The sequence below is a fragment of the Phodopus roborovskii genome, unplaced genomic scaffold (assembly GCF_943737965.1).
Source record: "Phodopus roborovskii unplaced genomic scaffold, PHOROB, whole genome shotgun sequence".
In the NCBI taxonomy this organism is placed as follows: domain Eukaryota; kingdom Metazoa; phylum Chordata; class Mammalia; order Rodentia; family Cricetidae; genus Phodopus; species Phodopus roborovskii.
The window spans coordinates 3,273,462-3,287,559 of NW_026126408.1; the positions used below are offsets into that span (position 1 = coordinate 3,273,462).

General features: G+C 38.3%; 1 protein-coding gene across 1 annotated transcript in view; it reads right to left on the reverse strand.

Moving 5' to 3' along the window:
* Positions 1 to 12,489, reverse strand: part of Nbas (NBAS subunit of NRZ tethering complex) — a 261,552-nt gene extending 249,063 nt beyond the window's left edge. The window contains exons 1-6 of the mRNA XM_051181643.1: positions 12,376 to 12,489; positions 10,363 to 10,417; positions 8,830 to 8,866; positions 7,504 to 7,581; positions 7,134 to 7,181; positions 2,620 to 2,663 (exon numbers count right to left, since the gene is read on the reverse strand). Of these exons, the coding sequence (XP_051037600.1) occupies positions 2,620 to 2,663; positions 7,134 to 7,181; positions 7,504 to 7,581; positions 8,830 to 8,866; positions 10,363 to 10,417; positions 12,376 to 12,489 (376 nt within the window). The remainder of the gene's footprint in view (positions 1 to 2,619; positions 2,664 to 7,133; positions 7,182 to 7,503; positions 7,582 to 8,829; positions 8,867 to 10,362; positions 10,418 to 12,375) is intronic.
* Positions 12,490 to 14,098: the final 1,609 nt, after the last annotated feature.

The following is a 14,098-nucleotide window of genomic DNA, read 5'->3' on the forward strand; positions in this document are numbered from 1 at the left end:
CCATAAAGATGAGTCAAATAATAAGCAAATGATCATTGCCTCACATTATATGAAATGGAGAGCAGCCATTAATGCAGCATTAAGGTCATAAATTCCCACATTCAGAAGCCAACAAAATAAACCATTACTTCTCACTGCATTAGCTCATCTAGGCTGCCACATTAACTGTATGCACTAAAAAACTCTTACAAATAAAATTTGTATGAAATATAGTCAAGCTTCCTATTTTCATGTTAACTCATGGCTTTTCAGTTTACCTACTGGTTAAGAGCAGTTGACTGATGCCAACACTCAAAAGGGCCCTCTGTGTAGTCAGGATCACTCCAGCAGAAGAAACCTATCTCAGACTCTGTAAGCCTTTAGCCAGCAAGAAAACTGCACTGGCAAATAGGCAATTGAACAGCCCACGTGACTCTTCTGTAGCTACCTTTATCCTTATTCAGATCCAACCTAATCTAGCAACTAGTACTAAGCAAAGTGTATGAAGTAAATTCAGGATATACCTGAGTTACAAATGGACAGTGAACTTTTACACATTGTTTCTCCTTATTATCATGAAAAGCTTACCATGAAAAGCTTATTATCATGAAAGGGCTTACCAATGCACAAGGTCCTATTGTGGTTTGTATACACACTGTACACAACAGAAATACTAAGCATGAATGACACAATTATTCAAAAATGTACATATGTATACTATAGTATACAAACATACAAAATATACATTTACCTTCAAAACTTTCCAAAATTAGCCAAGAAGTGACAAATACATACTCATTCATAAAAATAATTTCCTGGCTCCCACATATCATTACCAATTTAACAGAGTCAAAAAGATCTATGTGATTACCATGCATGAGACTGGAAGTGTGTGTAACTGCTATGCACGGGGACCATGTGTGTGCAGAAGCCTGCTAAGCACTAGAAATCCTTTTCTTAAAGTGGAGTAAAAGAGGAACCCTGCCTTCAAAGAATTTACAATCTGTTAGGGTTTCACTGTGAAAAATATTCCCCACAAACTCGTGTGTTTGACATTTGGTCCCCAGATGGTGGTACTATTTGAGAAGTTGTAGGTAAGTGGAGTCATGCTACCGGAAGGGGATCAGTGAGGGGTGGACCTTGAGCTTTTTTGACCTCACCCTGGCTCCACTCTCCTCTCTCTGCTTCCTCTTTAGCCAATGGAACCAGTGGTCACACAAGCCTGCCTCCATGATGGACTGTAAAACCTGAGCCAAAGAGAATAAATTCTGTCTTCCTTATGTTCTTTTGGTCAAATGGTCTTGTCACAGCAAGTAGAAAAGTAACACATAATCTAAATTTGGAAAAGGAAAATAAGGGCAAGGGATTCTATATAGACAGGCAAGTATCAAAGAATCACAGACATTCACAGAGGGTGAGGAAGAGAGCACAGGGGAAAGGTCTGCAGAAAGAGCTGCCACTTGACCTCACAAAGGCAGAGCTACAAACTGAGTTAATACTCTGTAAGAGTAGCAGCTGTGTGGCAGAAAGACCTGCATCATGTGAAGAAGGCTGGGAAAACTACACAGCTTTTCTCTACAACACAGGACACCTTGCAACAGAGACTCCCACAGGATATTGTGCTGGCTAGTTTTAATGTCAACTGAAATTAAAAGTCAAACTTAATTCAGAAAATACCTCCATAAGATTGCAGGCAAGCCTGTGAAGCATTTCCTTAATGAGTGGTTTATGGGAGAGGCCCCAGCCCATTGTGGGTGGTTCCATCCATGGGCTGGTGGTCCTGGGTTCTATAAGAAAGCAGGATGAGCAAGCCATGGGGAGCAAACAATGGCCTCTGCATCAGCTCCTGCCTCCAGGTTCCTGCACTGTTTGAGTTCCTGCTCTGACTTCCTTCAATGACTAACAGTGATGTGGAAGTGAAAGACAAATAAACACTTTCCTCCCCACACTGCATTTGGTCATGGTGTTTCATCACAGCAGTGGTGACCCTGACTAAGGCCGATGGGTAGGCACAGAATGATCATGAGTTACAGGCAGAAGCAATCAACTGAGAATTTTTAGGTACAGTCATAGTACCTAATAGTTACTGCTTAGCACTTCCTAAGTAGCTATCATGCACCACTGTTTGATTGTGGAAGTTGTACATATATTAACCCATAATGTCTCTATAAATTAATATTTTAAAATTATGTGCATATTACAGATAATACAAATGAGGCAAGAGTGTGTTAGCTTTCTGTCCATAAAACAAAATATCTACTATTGAACTTAGAAGAATTAGTAAGAAAATCAAATTCCAAACTTTTTTACTAGTTTTTATCGGAATAACTTGGAACTTATAACTATTTATCCCTGCACTGACTCCAAAATAAAAGACCACAGTACTTACAAATACTTTGTCAAAAACCTTGACTATTTTAAAACACAATTTAAGTTTCAAACGCCTACAATGTATATATGTTAAATCAAAACATTTAAAGATTAAAGAATAAACAATTATAATTTCTTTTAAAAGTTTAATAAAGTCATAAAAAGATCTTACTATAAACACTTTTGGAATATCTATTCCAACTTTACAGAAACATTGCACACCATTACAAATGTAAATTTTTCATATTTCAGTATTTTAGAAACTCTTACCTTGACATTTCCCAATAATTGATGTAAAATCATCTTTTGCAGACCTACAGATGAGAAATAAAAACAATAGTTTTACCAAGAACACTGATATGTAAGTCTATGAAACACCTGAGATATTGTGGTCTACACAACACATATAATAGTAGGTCATCCTTCTGCCACAGAGATGGATGGTTTAGTGTCTCAAAGTGTACTCTTTCATTAACAACAATCTTCTCATTTCAGAAATGGGGTAGGGCAGGAACAACACTGCAATGCAGTAGAAGTGTGCTTAAGCATGACCTTACAGTACAGGAGGAATGTTTGCACCGCAGGCCCAGAGAATCTGACTCAATAAATCTAAGATGGAGCCCAAGTAAGATGACTAATTAAAACTCCACGCACTGATACTAGTTAAAAACCACTAATCTGTAGCATATTACAAAGTATGATCACAAAGAAAAAGAGACATATAATGTCTACTTAATAAATCACATAATCTAAGTAAGTTATAGTACATGAACCAGTGACCTGTTTACAATCTATAGTCCTGAAATATAGGACATAGTAGTACAATTGGTACAAACTACCAGAACAATTGGTACAAACAAAACAGAAACTGGTGAACTTTCAAGAACATAATTTAAAAACAATTACCTAAAACTTTCATAGCTATAGGACTTGACCAATCAATTTCACTTCTATGAGTTATTTCCAGGAAATAATTACAGACTTATTCAGTTATCAAGGAAACTAATGCAATCTAATTTATAAACTAGAAAAGCATATCAAGTATAAGGAGATTAATTAAATTTTGCTGTGCATATCCAATGTAATTAGTATACCTGACATGGAAAAATTTCATAACAGACTAATTTCAAAGGTTAGGTTACACAAGAAAAAAAGTGATATAAATTTTAAAGTGTAAAATTTATAAATCATAAGAGTAATTCACAAGTTGGAATCAAAGACAATAAACAATATTACCTAGTAATGATACATACACACAGAGAGAAAGACAAGTTTCAAAGAACATACATCAAGATAGTAATAATAAACAAGTTGGATAGTCAAAAGGTAATTTCTAATTCTTTCTATTTAATTATATTTTCTATTACTTCTAAAGGAACTACTAAGCACTGCTTTTTAAATAATTTACAAAATTTTTAATATTTTAGCTATTTTTCAAATACTGTTACACTATAACATAAATACAGAAATAAATGTCCAAGACAACACACTGCTCAGGTCCCAAATGGGATGAGGCAGAAGAAATTCACTTTGAAATGAAGCTGACCTGATTCCAACTCAATCTCAGCATCTGAGACAAAGCATAAATGCTTCCCCTCCCCTTAAATAATGGGATGATAGCACATCACACAGCTTAGAGAAAACACTGAAGGAGGCATCAGTATATATGCATTACATCCACCCTTAATGTGATGGTAAATGAATGTTGCTGTTTTGCTGGAGAACAGGAGAATGGGATGGACATAATGGTTTTGCTGAAACATACTTTATTCACTTTAGTAAAGCAAACTTAGGGTAAGAATATTTACACATTTTCTTAAGAGTCTCTCTTGTCTTTGTTGAGTTCTTTCACAGCTTCTAAATACTTCCCATATTAACAACAGCCCATATCCATATGGAATTATTACTTCACTATTAAAGAAATAAAGGAAACATATGCTAACCACTTATAATCTGTAGCTGCTCCCAAAATGCAAATTTAAAAGTAATTCACATACTGTTATATTATCCAAAGTCAGCCCCTAGCACAAGCAAGTTCAGGACGGCATAGCAAGTGACTGTGGCAGCATTTAACACAACAATATCACTGATAAACAACAACCCAAGTACTACTGCAAAAAGCAGGGCTACCTCTCAAAAATTAAAATTCCTCAGCTTTTCATGTCTCTTTTTTCAAGAACTATTTCCTCTTAACAACAACTTCCTGACAGCAAATAATGACCTACGATATCACCATTAACTCCCACACTTATCAAAAAAATATTCAATAAAAGCACACACTCAGTGTTAGGACAACTAGTACTGAGCCAATCTCACATTGTACATTGTTGTGGTTTAAATAGGAAATGCCCCCCATAGGCCCATGTGCTTTACCACTTAGTCCCCAGCTGTTTGGGAAAGTTGTGGAACCTTTAAGGGGTGAACATTTGCTGAAGCAAGTGACCACTGCAGGAAGGCTTGGAGGTTTTACAGCTCAGTCCTACTTCCTGTCCTCTCTGTCTCCTGATTACTGAAGCCAGATGACCAGCCTACCTCAATCTCCTGCCATCAATGCCTTCCCCGCTATGACAGAATATATCTCTTATAAACCAGAACAAACTCTTTGTTCCTAAGTTGGCTTGGTTAGGTATTTTGTCACAGCAATGTTTGAAATAATTATGACACATGTGTTCATCACTGTTATAGGCAGAATGCACACAGAATACAAAGAGCAAGTGCCTTTAAGATTCAAAAACAGCCCAACACGGTGACACACACCTGAAATCCCAGCACTGAGGTGTGAGATCAGCTCCACCTGTAAGCCTTTGAGAGCACACATCAGAGGGTGGGGGGGGCCCTCCTGGGACCATAGCACCTGTTACACGAGCACACTTATGGTCATTCTCAGTAATTAATGCCAGTGCTGGCTGCAGTAAGCACTCCTATTAACTCTTAGCATTCTCTTTCTCTCAGGTGAGATCAATTCCACACCAAAGTTTGCGTGTGCTACAAAGCTGTTGCAAATTATCCTTTCTTCTAAATTTTCACTAGCAAGTTCCATGAATCTTTAGTCAAGCTCTTCCTCTCAGACTTAAATATCTCAATTGCATATACATGCCCTGACTCTTATACCAAGAATCACTTCATCCATCTTCTCTTTTCGTGGGAAAAGCGAATGTTGTTCTCTGACAGCTGCTTATATACATAAGGTTTATACAATGAGCTTGTTTCTCAAAAAACTCCAACAAATGGAATGGGAGGTTCTATCCATTCCTACTAATGGTATAAATCCAACTACTGCCAAATGGATGCTTAACAATCTGTTAAGAACAACAACACAGAGGGGTCTATATAGCCACATCAGGTTAAACTGCTTAGCGTGTAAAGACTGTCATAACTGCTGTCACTATTTCCTTGGTGGCTTGAGAGGACTCGAAAAGACCTTTCTACTCTTCCAGAAAGGCTGAGAGAATCCAGTTATGCTTGGCTACATGAGAAGAAAAGAATCTAAGAAAGATGGAAAGCGAGCATCAATGCAGTAGCAACCGAGTGGGCACTGGTGCTGTTTTAGTGGAGAACAATGGAGCAACAGAGAAACATTTCCATTAGCACCTGAGTAGTCTTAACATCTCTTCCCCTTGGCTTTTCTTTTGTAGGTGTGTGGTGGGCATGTCTCTATACAACCACATCCACATATGTGTGGGTAGGCATGTGTACATGTGGAGGCCCAAAACAACATGTATCTTCCTTATCAGTTTCTACCTACTTGCTACCGTGGGGTCTCCTGTTCAAATCAGAGCTCAATATTCAGCTGCTATGGCTAGCTGTGTTGCTATGGGGATCTATCTGCCTACCACAGGACGATATGTTGCAGGCAGGACACTATGCCCACCTATCTTTTCACATGGGTTCCAGGAATCCAAACTCCACTCTTCTAGATTGCATAGCAAGCGATTTATCTCCTCAGTCATCACCTAAGCCCTCCATGTACATTTTGACAACCAATAGATAGGCTTTGCCTAGGAAAAGAAAGGCATATATTTAGAGGGATGAAGTAAATTTGAAAACAAATCCACTACTCCTGAGTTTGCAACTCAGACAAGCTTAAAAACTACTTTTTTTAAGTGCATATATGTGTGTCTATGTGAGTTTATGTGTACTGTGTGCACACAAATATACATGAAGAGCAGAAGAATGCATCATTCCTGGGACAGAAGCCACGGGCAGTTGGGAGCCACCATACAGGTGCTGGGAACAGAACCCAGGTCCCCTGCAATAGTAATAAGCAGTTGTAACCACTGGACCATCTCCCTAACCCCTAGAGGTATATTTTAGATAAGAATATAGAATCATTGCATGTATTGAGTAAACACCAGACAGATCTTCAGTAATCATGTCACCTTGGTCATTCAAGGACCTATATTCACACATTTGTGCCATTATTGCAAATCTGCTCTGTGTTGTTTTACATCTTGAGACATCTTACATTGGTCTAATTCACTATCCCATCAGTAACTAGTCAAACAATGGTTACTTCCAGACTTCTAGAATATTATCTTCATTTAGCAAGAAAATTTCATTTCCTGGGAGCCAGCAGAGTAACTAGGTAAAGTACAAAGAAGGGCAAACTACACTGAGAGCATCATTTATAAGTTAGTCTTTGATACTACAAAAAACTGATATAACAGTAAAACCCCTTAAAATACATCACCTTTGGAAACATTTAAAACCTTAGTTCTTACGTATAAGGAATGTTTTCTTTTTTCTCAAAAGCAATCTGCTATATGGCCAATATTAACTATTACCTGATCTCCACACACTGATCTTGAACAGCAGCCAAAAGCTTGCCATTGCTTCATAAGAGAAAAGAGAAAGAAATCCTGTTGTGAGTATTCGAGTATTCAGCATGGATGCAATTATTTTATAATCAGTTTTTTAAAGTTTTGCTGTCATTATATACCTTTTTCACTTGACAATTAAATAAATATATAGATATAAAATCATAGAAATTATAGAAGTATAGCTTAAATTAATATGTTCAAACAAGACCATATGTAACAAAAGTAATTTAATACAAATCAAGAATGAAGTCCACAAAGACCCACAAATCTTTGTGTCAAAGTGTATGAGAAAATGCAGACAGAAGAGTTTTAAGTGAATTTTACACATACTTACTTTGCAAGCACCAAATGCCAGTTTATCTGTTTATTGACCAAGCGAACTAGTCCATCGGGAAGCAAAAATGGAGCAGGCCTGAAACCATAACATATCAGCTAGCTTAAAATCCAACCATGAAAACCATATGTAAGTAGGAGAAAATGTACACTTAGAGAAAGGGTTTCATATCAGAATATAAAACCTGAACAATAGTAAACCTACATCCAAAAGCTATTAGTTTGATATATGAAACGTTCATGAGGAGTAGGAGGTAAACACCCAGCTATATTTACAGACTGTACAATGATCAAAGTAGACATTTCCTCAACCACCTCTACCCTATTGCACCCTACATCCTCAAAAATCAAAATGAACAAAAACAAACACATATCACACACACACACACACACACACTCACACACAAACATACACAAAAAAAAAAAAAACACAGAATAGTTCTACAGGTGATCAAAGGTCTCTATTTTAGGACTATCTTATCTCTAGAACTGTTAAGTTTAAGGTTAAGAGAAAGCAATATGCAATTAGTAAGTATTTTTAAAGATTACTGCAAACATTGTTAAACGCAGAATTAAATCATTTTATCGGATTACTTAGTTCCCTGTCCTTTTTGAAGCTGAAGGTGAACATCATAGCTGAATACAACACTCAAAGAATTAAAAAACATACAAGAAGTAAAATCTGAAGACCAACCACACAGCAACTCAGCTTTTGACCACATAGTTAGTACAACAATAAGAACAAAAATGTTCTTTAACACATACTAGACACACATCCAGCAGAGGGGCATTTCCTATGCAGTTAAGGACACTCTCCAGAGGAATCAGAAGTCAGCAGGATATGATCAATACTAAGGGAATAAGAACTAACAAGTATACTAAGATGTCATCAGCTTACACCAAATTCTGTGAAATGCCTATCTAAAAGCTAGGTTTGCCATGGGAGGCCTGCCCCTTTCTGAGCAATTACAGAGCAGAGGTGAATTGAAGGAGAGGTCACAGTGGGGGAGGGGGCGGAGTGGAGGAGTGGAGGGAGGGGAGACTGTGATCAGAATGTAAAATAAATAAATATTTAAAAAAAAAAAAAAAAAGAACTGCAGCTTTCCAAACACACCATTAAGACAACGAAAAGGCAGCTACAAATTGGAAAGGCAGCTACATTTCCAAAGCCTGACTTTCTTAAGGTTTTACAGTGAGTGTGTGTGTGTATGTGTGTGTGTGTGTGTGTGTGTATGATTTGCCTGAATGTCAACGTCTCTACCTTAATCTGATATTCAAAGCCTTAAATCACAGAAGATGGTAATCTTTATAAGAACTGAAGGCTCACCTGTACCAGATGTACTGACGCAAAAATAACAAGTGATCTGTAATAAAAAGAAACACTGGTCCTTTAGCAGTCATTTGCAAACACTTGTAAAATGAGACCAACCTAATATACACTATAACTTTTATAAGATCATACATTTTTTATATAAAAGTCCAAGTTTACATTATTCAAAACATTAAAATATTTCCCAACTATAAATTTTAAAAATATGGTTTGAGATGCTAAATTTAATCTAAGAAGCATGTATCAAATCATTACTGGAAATCATAATAGATTTCTCTTTAAAACAAATCTATTTATATAGAATATAAAATATAAATCAAGATATTAATTTGAGCTTTATAATAACTATGTAAGTAATACCTGGAGAAGTCTGTGAAAAGCAAAATTTCAAACACAGGTTCAAGACTGTTTTTTATCATCACACATACACACACACACACTCCTATATACACAGTTAGGTATAAAGCAAGGGAGAAAAGTCTAAAGAAAAGTCTAGCTTGTAAAATGAAGGAATTTTTATTATGATATGTGGTTATTTATACTTTCAAATTTCTCTACAATTATTTTAAACAGTTACTTAAATTTTCTAAGTAAACCAAAACTTCATTTATAATGAAAAGTGAAAATACCACAACTTATATAAGAATGTAAGTTATTCACAAATTTTCAGTTGTTTCGAATTGGATTTTCTCTTCATAAGGAAACTCAGATCTAACATAAGGATGGCCTTAGAGGCCAGAAAGATGGGTAGTTACATTCCCAAAGAATGATGTGGACAAGTCTCCACATCTAAAAACATTAAAGATAAGGGGCAGGAAAGGTGCCTCAGTGCCTAAGACCTGAGTTCGATACCCAACACAGGATGGTGGCTCACAACCACCTGTAACTTCTGAACCAGAGGATCCCACATCTCTTCAGAATTCCATGGTTTCCTGCATTCACATGGTACACATACATACACACAGGGACGCACACATACATACATACAATATTAAATAAATATAAAACAGCACTTACCTTGTCAATCTGGTGGAAGAATTATATTAATATGTTAACATAATAACATAATAAAGTCCTCAAAAAGGCAGGGGCTCAATTCTTTTTCAGACTCTTGCTGGTTTATATGTAAAGTCTATCATTGCTTAAATGAATGCTCAGTTTCATCAAATTTGTAATTCGAGCATTTTTGACATTCTATCTGAAATTGTGTAAACCACTTGCAATGATCTCTCACTGGGCTTATTCATCACCATCCTCATACAACATGTAAAATGGCTATAGTTTAGCACTACACTGAATTAAAGACAGGTAAAAATGAAAATGTACATATACAATGCATCTGTAGAAATAAGCAGCACATATAAAATTAAACTCAGACAACATGTATACTAACTACCTTCATCAGGTTCTATATCAAAAGTCTAAGGATAACATTTTTAAAATCACTAGACTGCCTAAACCTCATAGTTGTGAAATGAGAAAAAAACTGTCCACTAACTATACAATACATAACACACAAGTCATATTTACCTCTGATTGCTTTTGTGATGATGAACGACGCCCCATGCTTCCGGTTGCCTCTAGGCTACAATTTAAACAATGAAATTTTTTTAAAAATCTTGCATTTGAAAATAGTACAAACTTACAATATATAAATTTATACTTCTTTACTTATATACAGAGAATTGAATACTAACAGTGTTTTTAAACTTCTTCCAATCTCAAATGACATCATCTGAATTGTGTGCAGGGGCTTAAGAGTGAGAATGACAGTTACAGATACCTATCAGAAAGAACCTAAAAATGAGGTTTTTGCCTATAATATACATGGCAGACAAATTCAGTACAGTCTACTTGGGTAGGTCACAGAAATCTGAAACAATTTTACTCAAAGGAAAAGTAGTTATCTATTGTGTGCCCATGGAGATAATGTTATTAACAAAACACAGAGATAAAACTACATTTAGTAATTTGATTTCATAATAATAAACCAAATGATATAGGATAAAGAATAACATACTTCATATAATAAGACACATTAAGTACTACCAAGAATAAAATTAATAAAAGCATTAGTAAGTACAGATACATTATTCCCTAAACTCACACAACAAACAGGAAGAGATCATCAGGAGACAATATGGCACAGTGGGGAGATATAGAAGTGAATCAGATGCAGAGCATATAGGTCAACAGCTGTGGCAAGCAGATGTAGAAATCAATAATAAACAAGGATGAAAGAGGGTAAAGTACAATGAGGTTTCCATATAAGTTGACGCTGTGATGGTTTTTAAATCATTTAAGCATACTGAGACATTATTACAGACATTTCAGAAGTGGTAGATATCTTTATCCAACTAAAAGGCAACAAATAACAGCCTCTTAATTTCATAATCTACACAATGTCCACCTCACTTAGGACAACCAAAAACTAATACAAACAATCTCTGCCTATGCAAGACATAATTCAAGACAAGCGGAATGAACACTCAGGAAAGACGGTAAAGGAGCTCAGTGGACTAGATTTGGGAATCTTTAATAAAGGTCCTTCTTGATCACGCTGCTGCTTCCCCAGAGCCTAATACACTGTCAAGCCCTCCACATGTAGCATAAACAGTCCTGAGACTCCTATCTTCACCCTATGACTACAAGACTCTCCCTAGGAAACTCGTAACTCCAGGGTCCATAAGTTGGCGAACACCGTAACTTCGTCTCCAGCAGAACTGGAGAACCTCTGGCCATAGCTTCTTCCTTTCTCATCACTCCCTGGGCATTTGCTCAGAAGGCCACTTCAGGCTTGGTAATGAAAAGCAGTCAGCAGTGGAAGTGGAAGACAGCTCATCTCGGTGGGGGGGGGGGGACAGGCGGGGGGATATAGGGAGTGGACAGGTGGACCAAACACACACCTATTACTGAGATGTCACACTCACATACCTTTTGCTGAGATGCCCGCCCCCCCACACACACACCTATTACAGAGATGTCACACACACACATGTGCACACACCACACATACACACACTTATTACTGAGATGCCACACACACACCTATGACTGCGATGTCACACACATATGCACACACACACATTACTGAGATGTCACACACACACACACCTTTTACTGAGTTGTCACAATACACACACCCATTACTGAGATGTCACACACACACACTTATTACTGAGATGTCACACACACATATGCACACACCACACACAACTACTACTGAGATGTCAAGAAGACCTTAGAGTGGGGCGAAATTCTCCCGCCAGAGAACAAGGTTGCAAGCAAAGTCCGGAAGGCAAGTGACGCTGGCCTCCCGAGGGGGTGACAGCCTGCCTGAGGATGGAGAGCCGAACTCTGACACCCGGCTGACTCCACCGACACCCGTCAGCGAGCCCCAGACCCAGGCGCCCCGCCGTTGCCAGGCGACAGCACTGCTGCCATCCCCGCTCCGCTGTGCTGCGTGGCACCGCGACGTGGCTCTCTACACATCCCGCGCCCGGCGGCGCCAAGCCGACCGCCGGCAAGGAGGGCCCGGCTCACCTGCACTTCGGTCTCGGGGGGCCACTCGGTATTAACCAGCAAGTCATAGAGAATCGTCTCCTCCTCGTCAGCAGAGCCGGGACTCGAAGCCGGCGCTGGCTCGGAGGCCGCCATGTTGGCAAGGAACTGAGTGGCGTTGGGAGGGGCGCTACGGCATCTCACGCGGGTCAAACTTCCCTGGACGCGGCCGCTACTGATTGGAAGAGAGTAAAGTAAATTAATTGGCCTCTGAAAGGGAATACTATGATAGAAAAATTAACCTGTCGTGTCTGAGGTGAGTCTTGGACCCAGTCTATCTTGTGCTCATTTGTGCCTAAAATGACTTAAGTCATTGAGTCTTTCTACAAAAGACTAGAAGCAAGTACCTCCCAAAATGCTGGTGTTCAGTAGGTATCGACAGAGGACTTTAAATACAAGGGGTTATCCAGGTCAAGAGATCAAACTAATGGCCGAGTATCATAGGAATGGTGTTTTTAGCCTCCTAAAAACCCAAGTGAGGGGCAGAGGGCCTGATGCAGACTTCCTATAGCAGGTAGAGCTTGTCAACTGTAACAGGGTGCCCCAGCATCACTGAAACACATGAGCTAGCCTCAGACTCAGTCTTTCGCAGAGCTCAAAGTACAGATATGTGCCATCATGCCCAGCCGTGGACCTTCAACTGTAGAGAAAAATTGGATACTCTGGAGAAGGTCGGAAGAGAATATTTAAGTTAGAAGGGACTGAGGTGCATAAACACATCTTTATTGTATGACAGCTTGAAGATTCCCGGTGGGGGGGGGGGCAGGGTTACCTCATTTACTCATTCATTTATTCATAAGCAAATGCCTCTCTGTGGAAGGCCATTTACTGAAAACAGAGCCAATTGTAACCTGAATGATCACGTGTTGCCTTAAAAAAGAGGCACAATTTCCCAAGATACCTTCAGAAATTATACTGTACAGTAACCAACTCTGTACATTAAGCAATGGTATAATTATAAAGGCACAGCTAGAACATATCTAATGGTTCCCACTTCTCTCCGAGTTAAATTGACTCAAAGTCATATACCTTTTGCCTGCACCTTGTCGTCTCACAGCTGAACTCTTGTACACACACCCCACTTAGCCAGACACTTGCTGTTTCTGGGACACCAGACACACATAAACAGCAGGCACTTTGATAGAAATGTTCCCTATGCATGAAGTTTCTACATGACATACAGTGGCTCCCTTGTATCCTTCAAGTTTTTGTCCAAATGCCAACTTCCTTCTGAACTCGACCCTGACTGCCTATGTCTAAATTGGCCAACACCTCCTCACTACTCCAGTTTCCCAGCCTTCCCCATGCCTGCTCAGTTGCTTAGTATGTTTTTTTCATAACACATGTCATCATTTGATATGCTATGTAATATATGTTTTATTGAATCTGTGCACTGCCTATCCTCCTCCTCCAAATGTAAGCTTTGACCTGGCAGAGCAAACCATCATCTTGTATAATAGATTCAGTGTGTCCCCAGCATTTCAAACAGTACCAAACACAGAGCAGGAGCTAAGTTCATATTGTTGTTGAATAAGAGAAGAATAAAAAAAAAACTTTTAAAAACAAACTCCTTAGTTGCCCCATCAAACTTAGAACTCCTAGTGTCAAACAAACCTCTTACATCTACCTTCTGTGTAGTTCTTGATACACAATGATATTCAAATGACTTATTTTTACACATTCAGAGTATCTCTTACAGCATTTA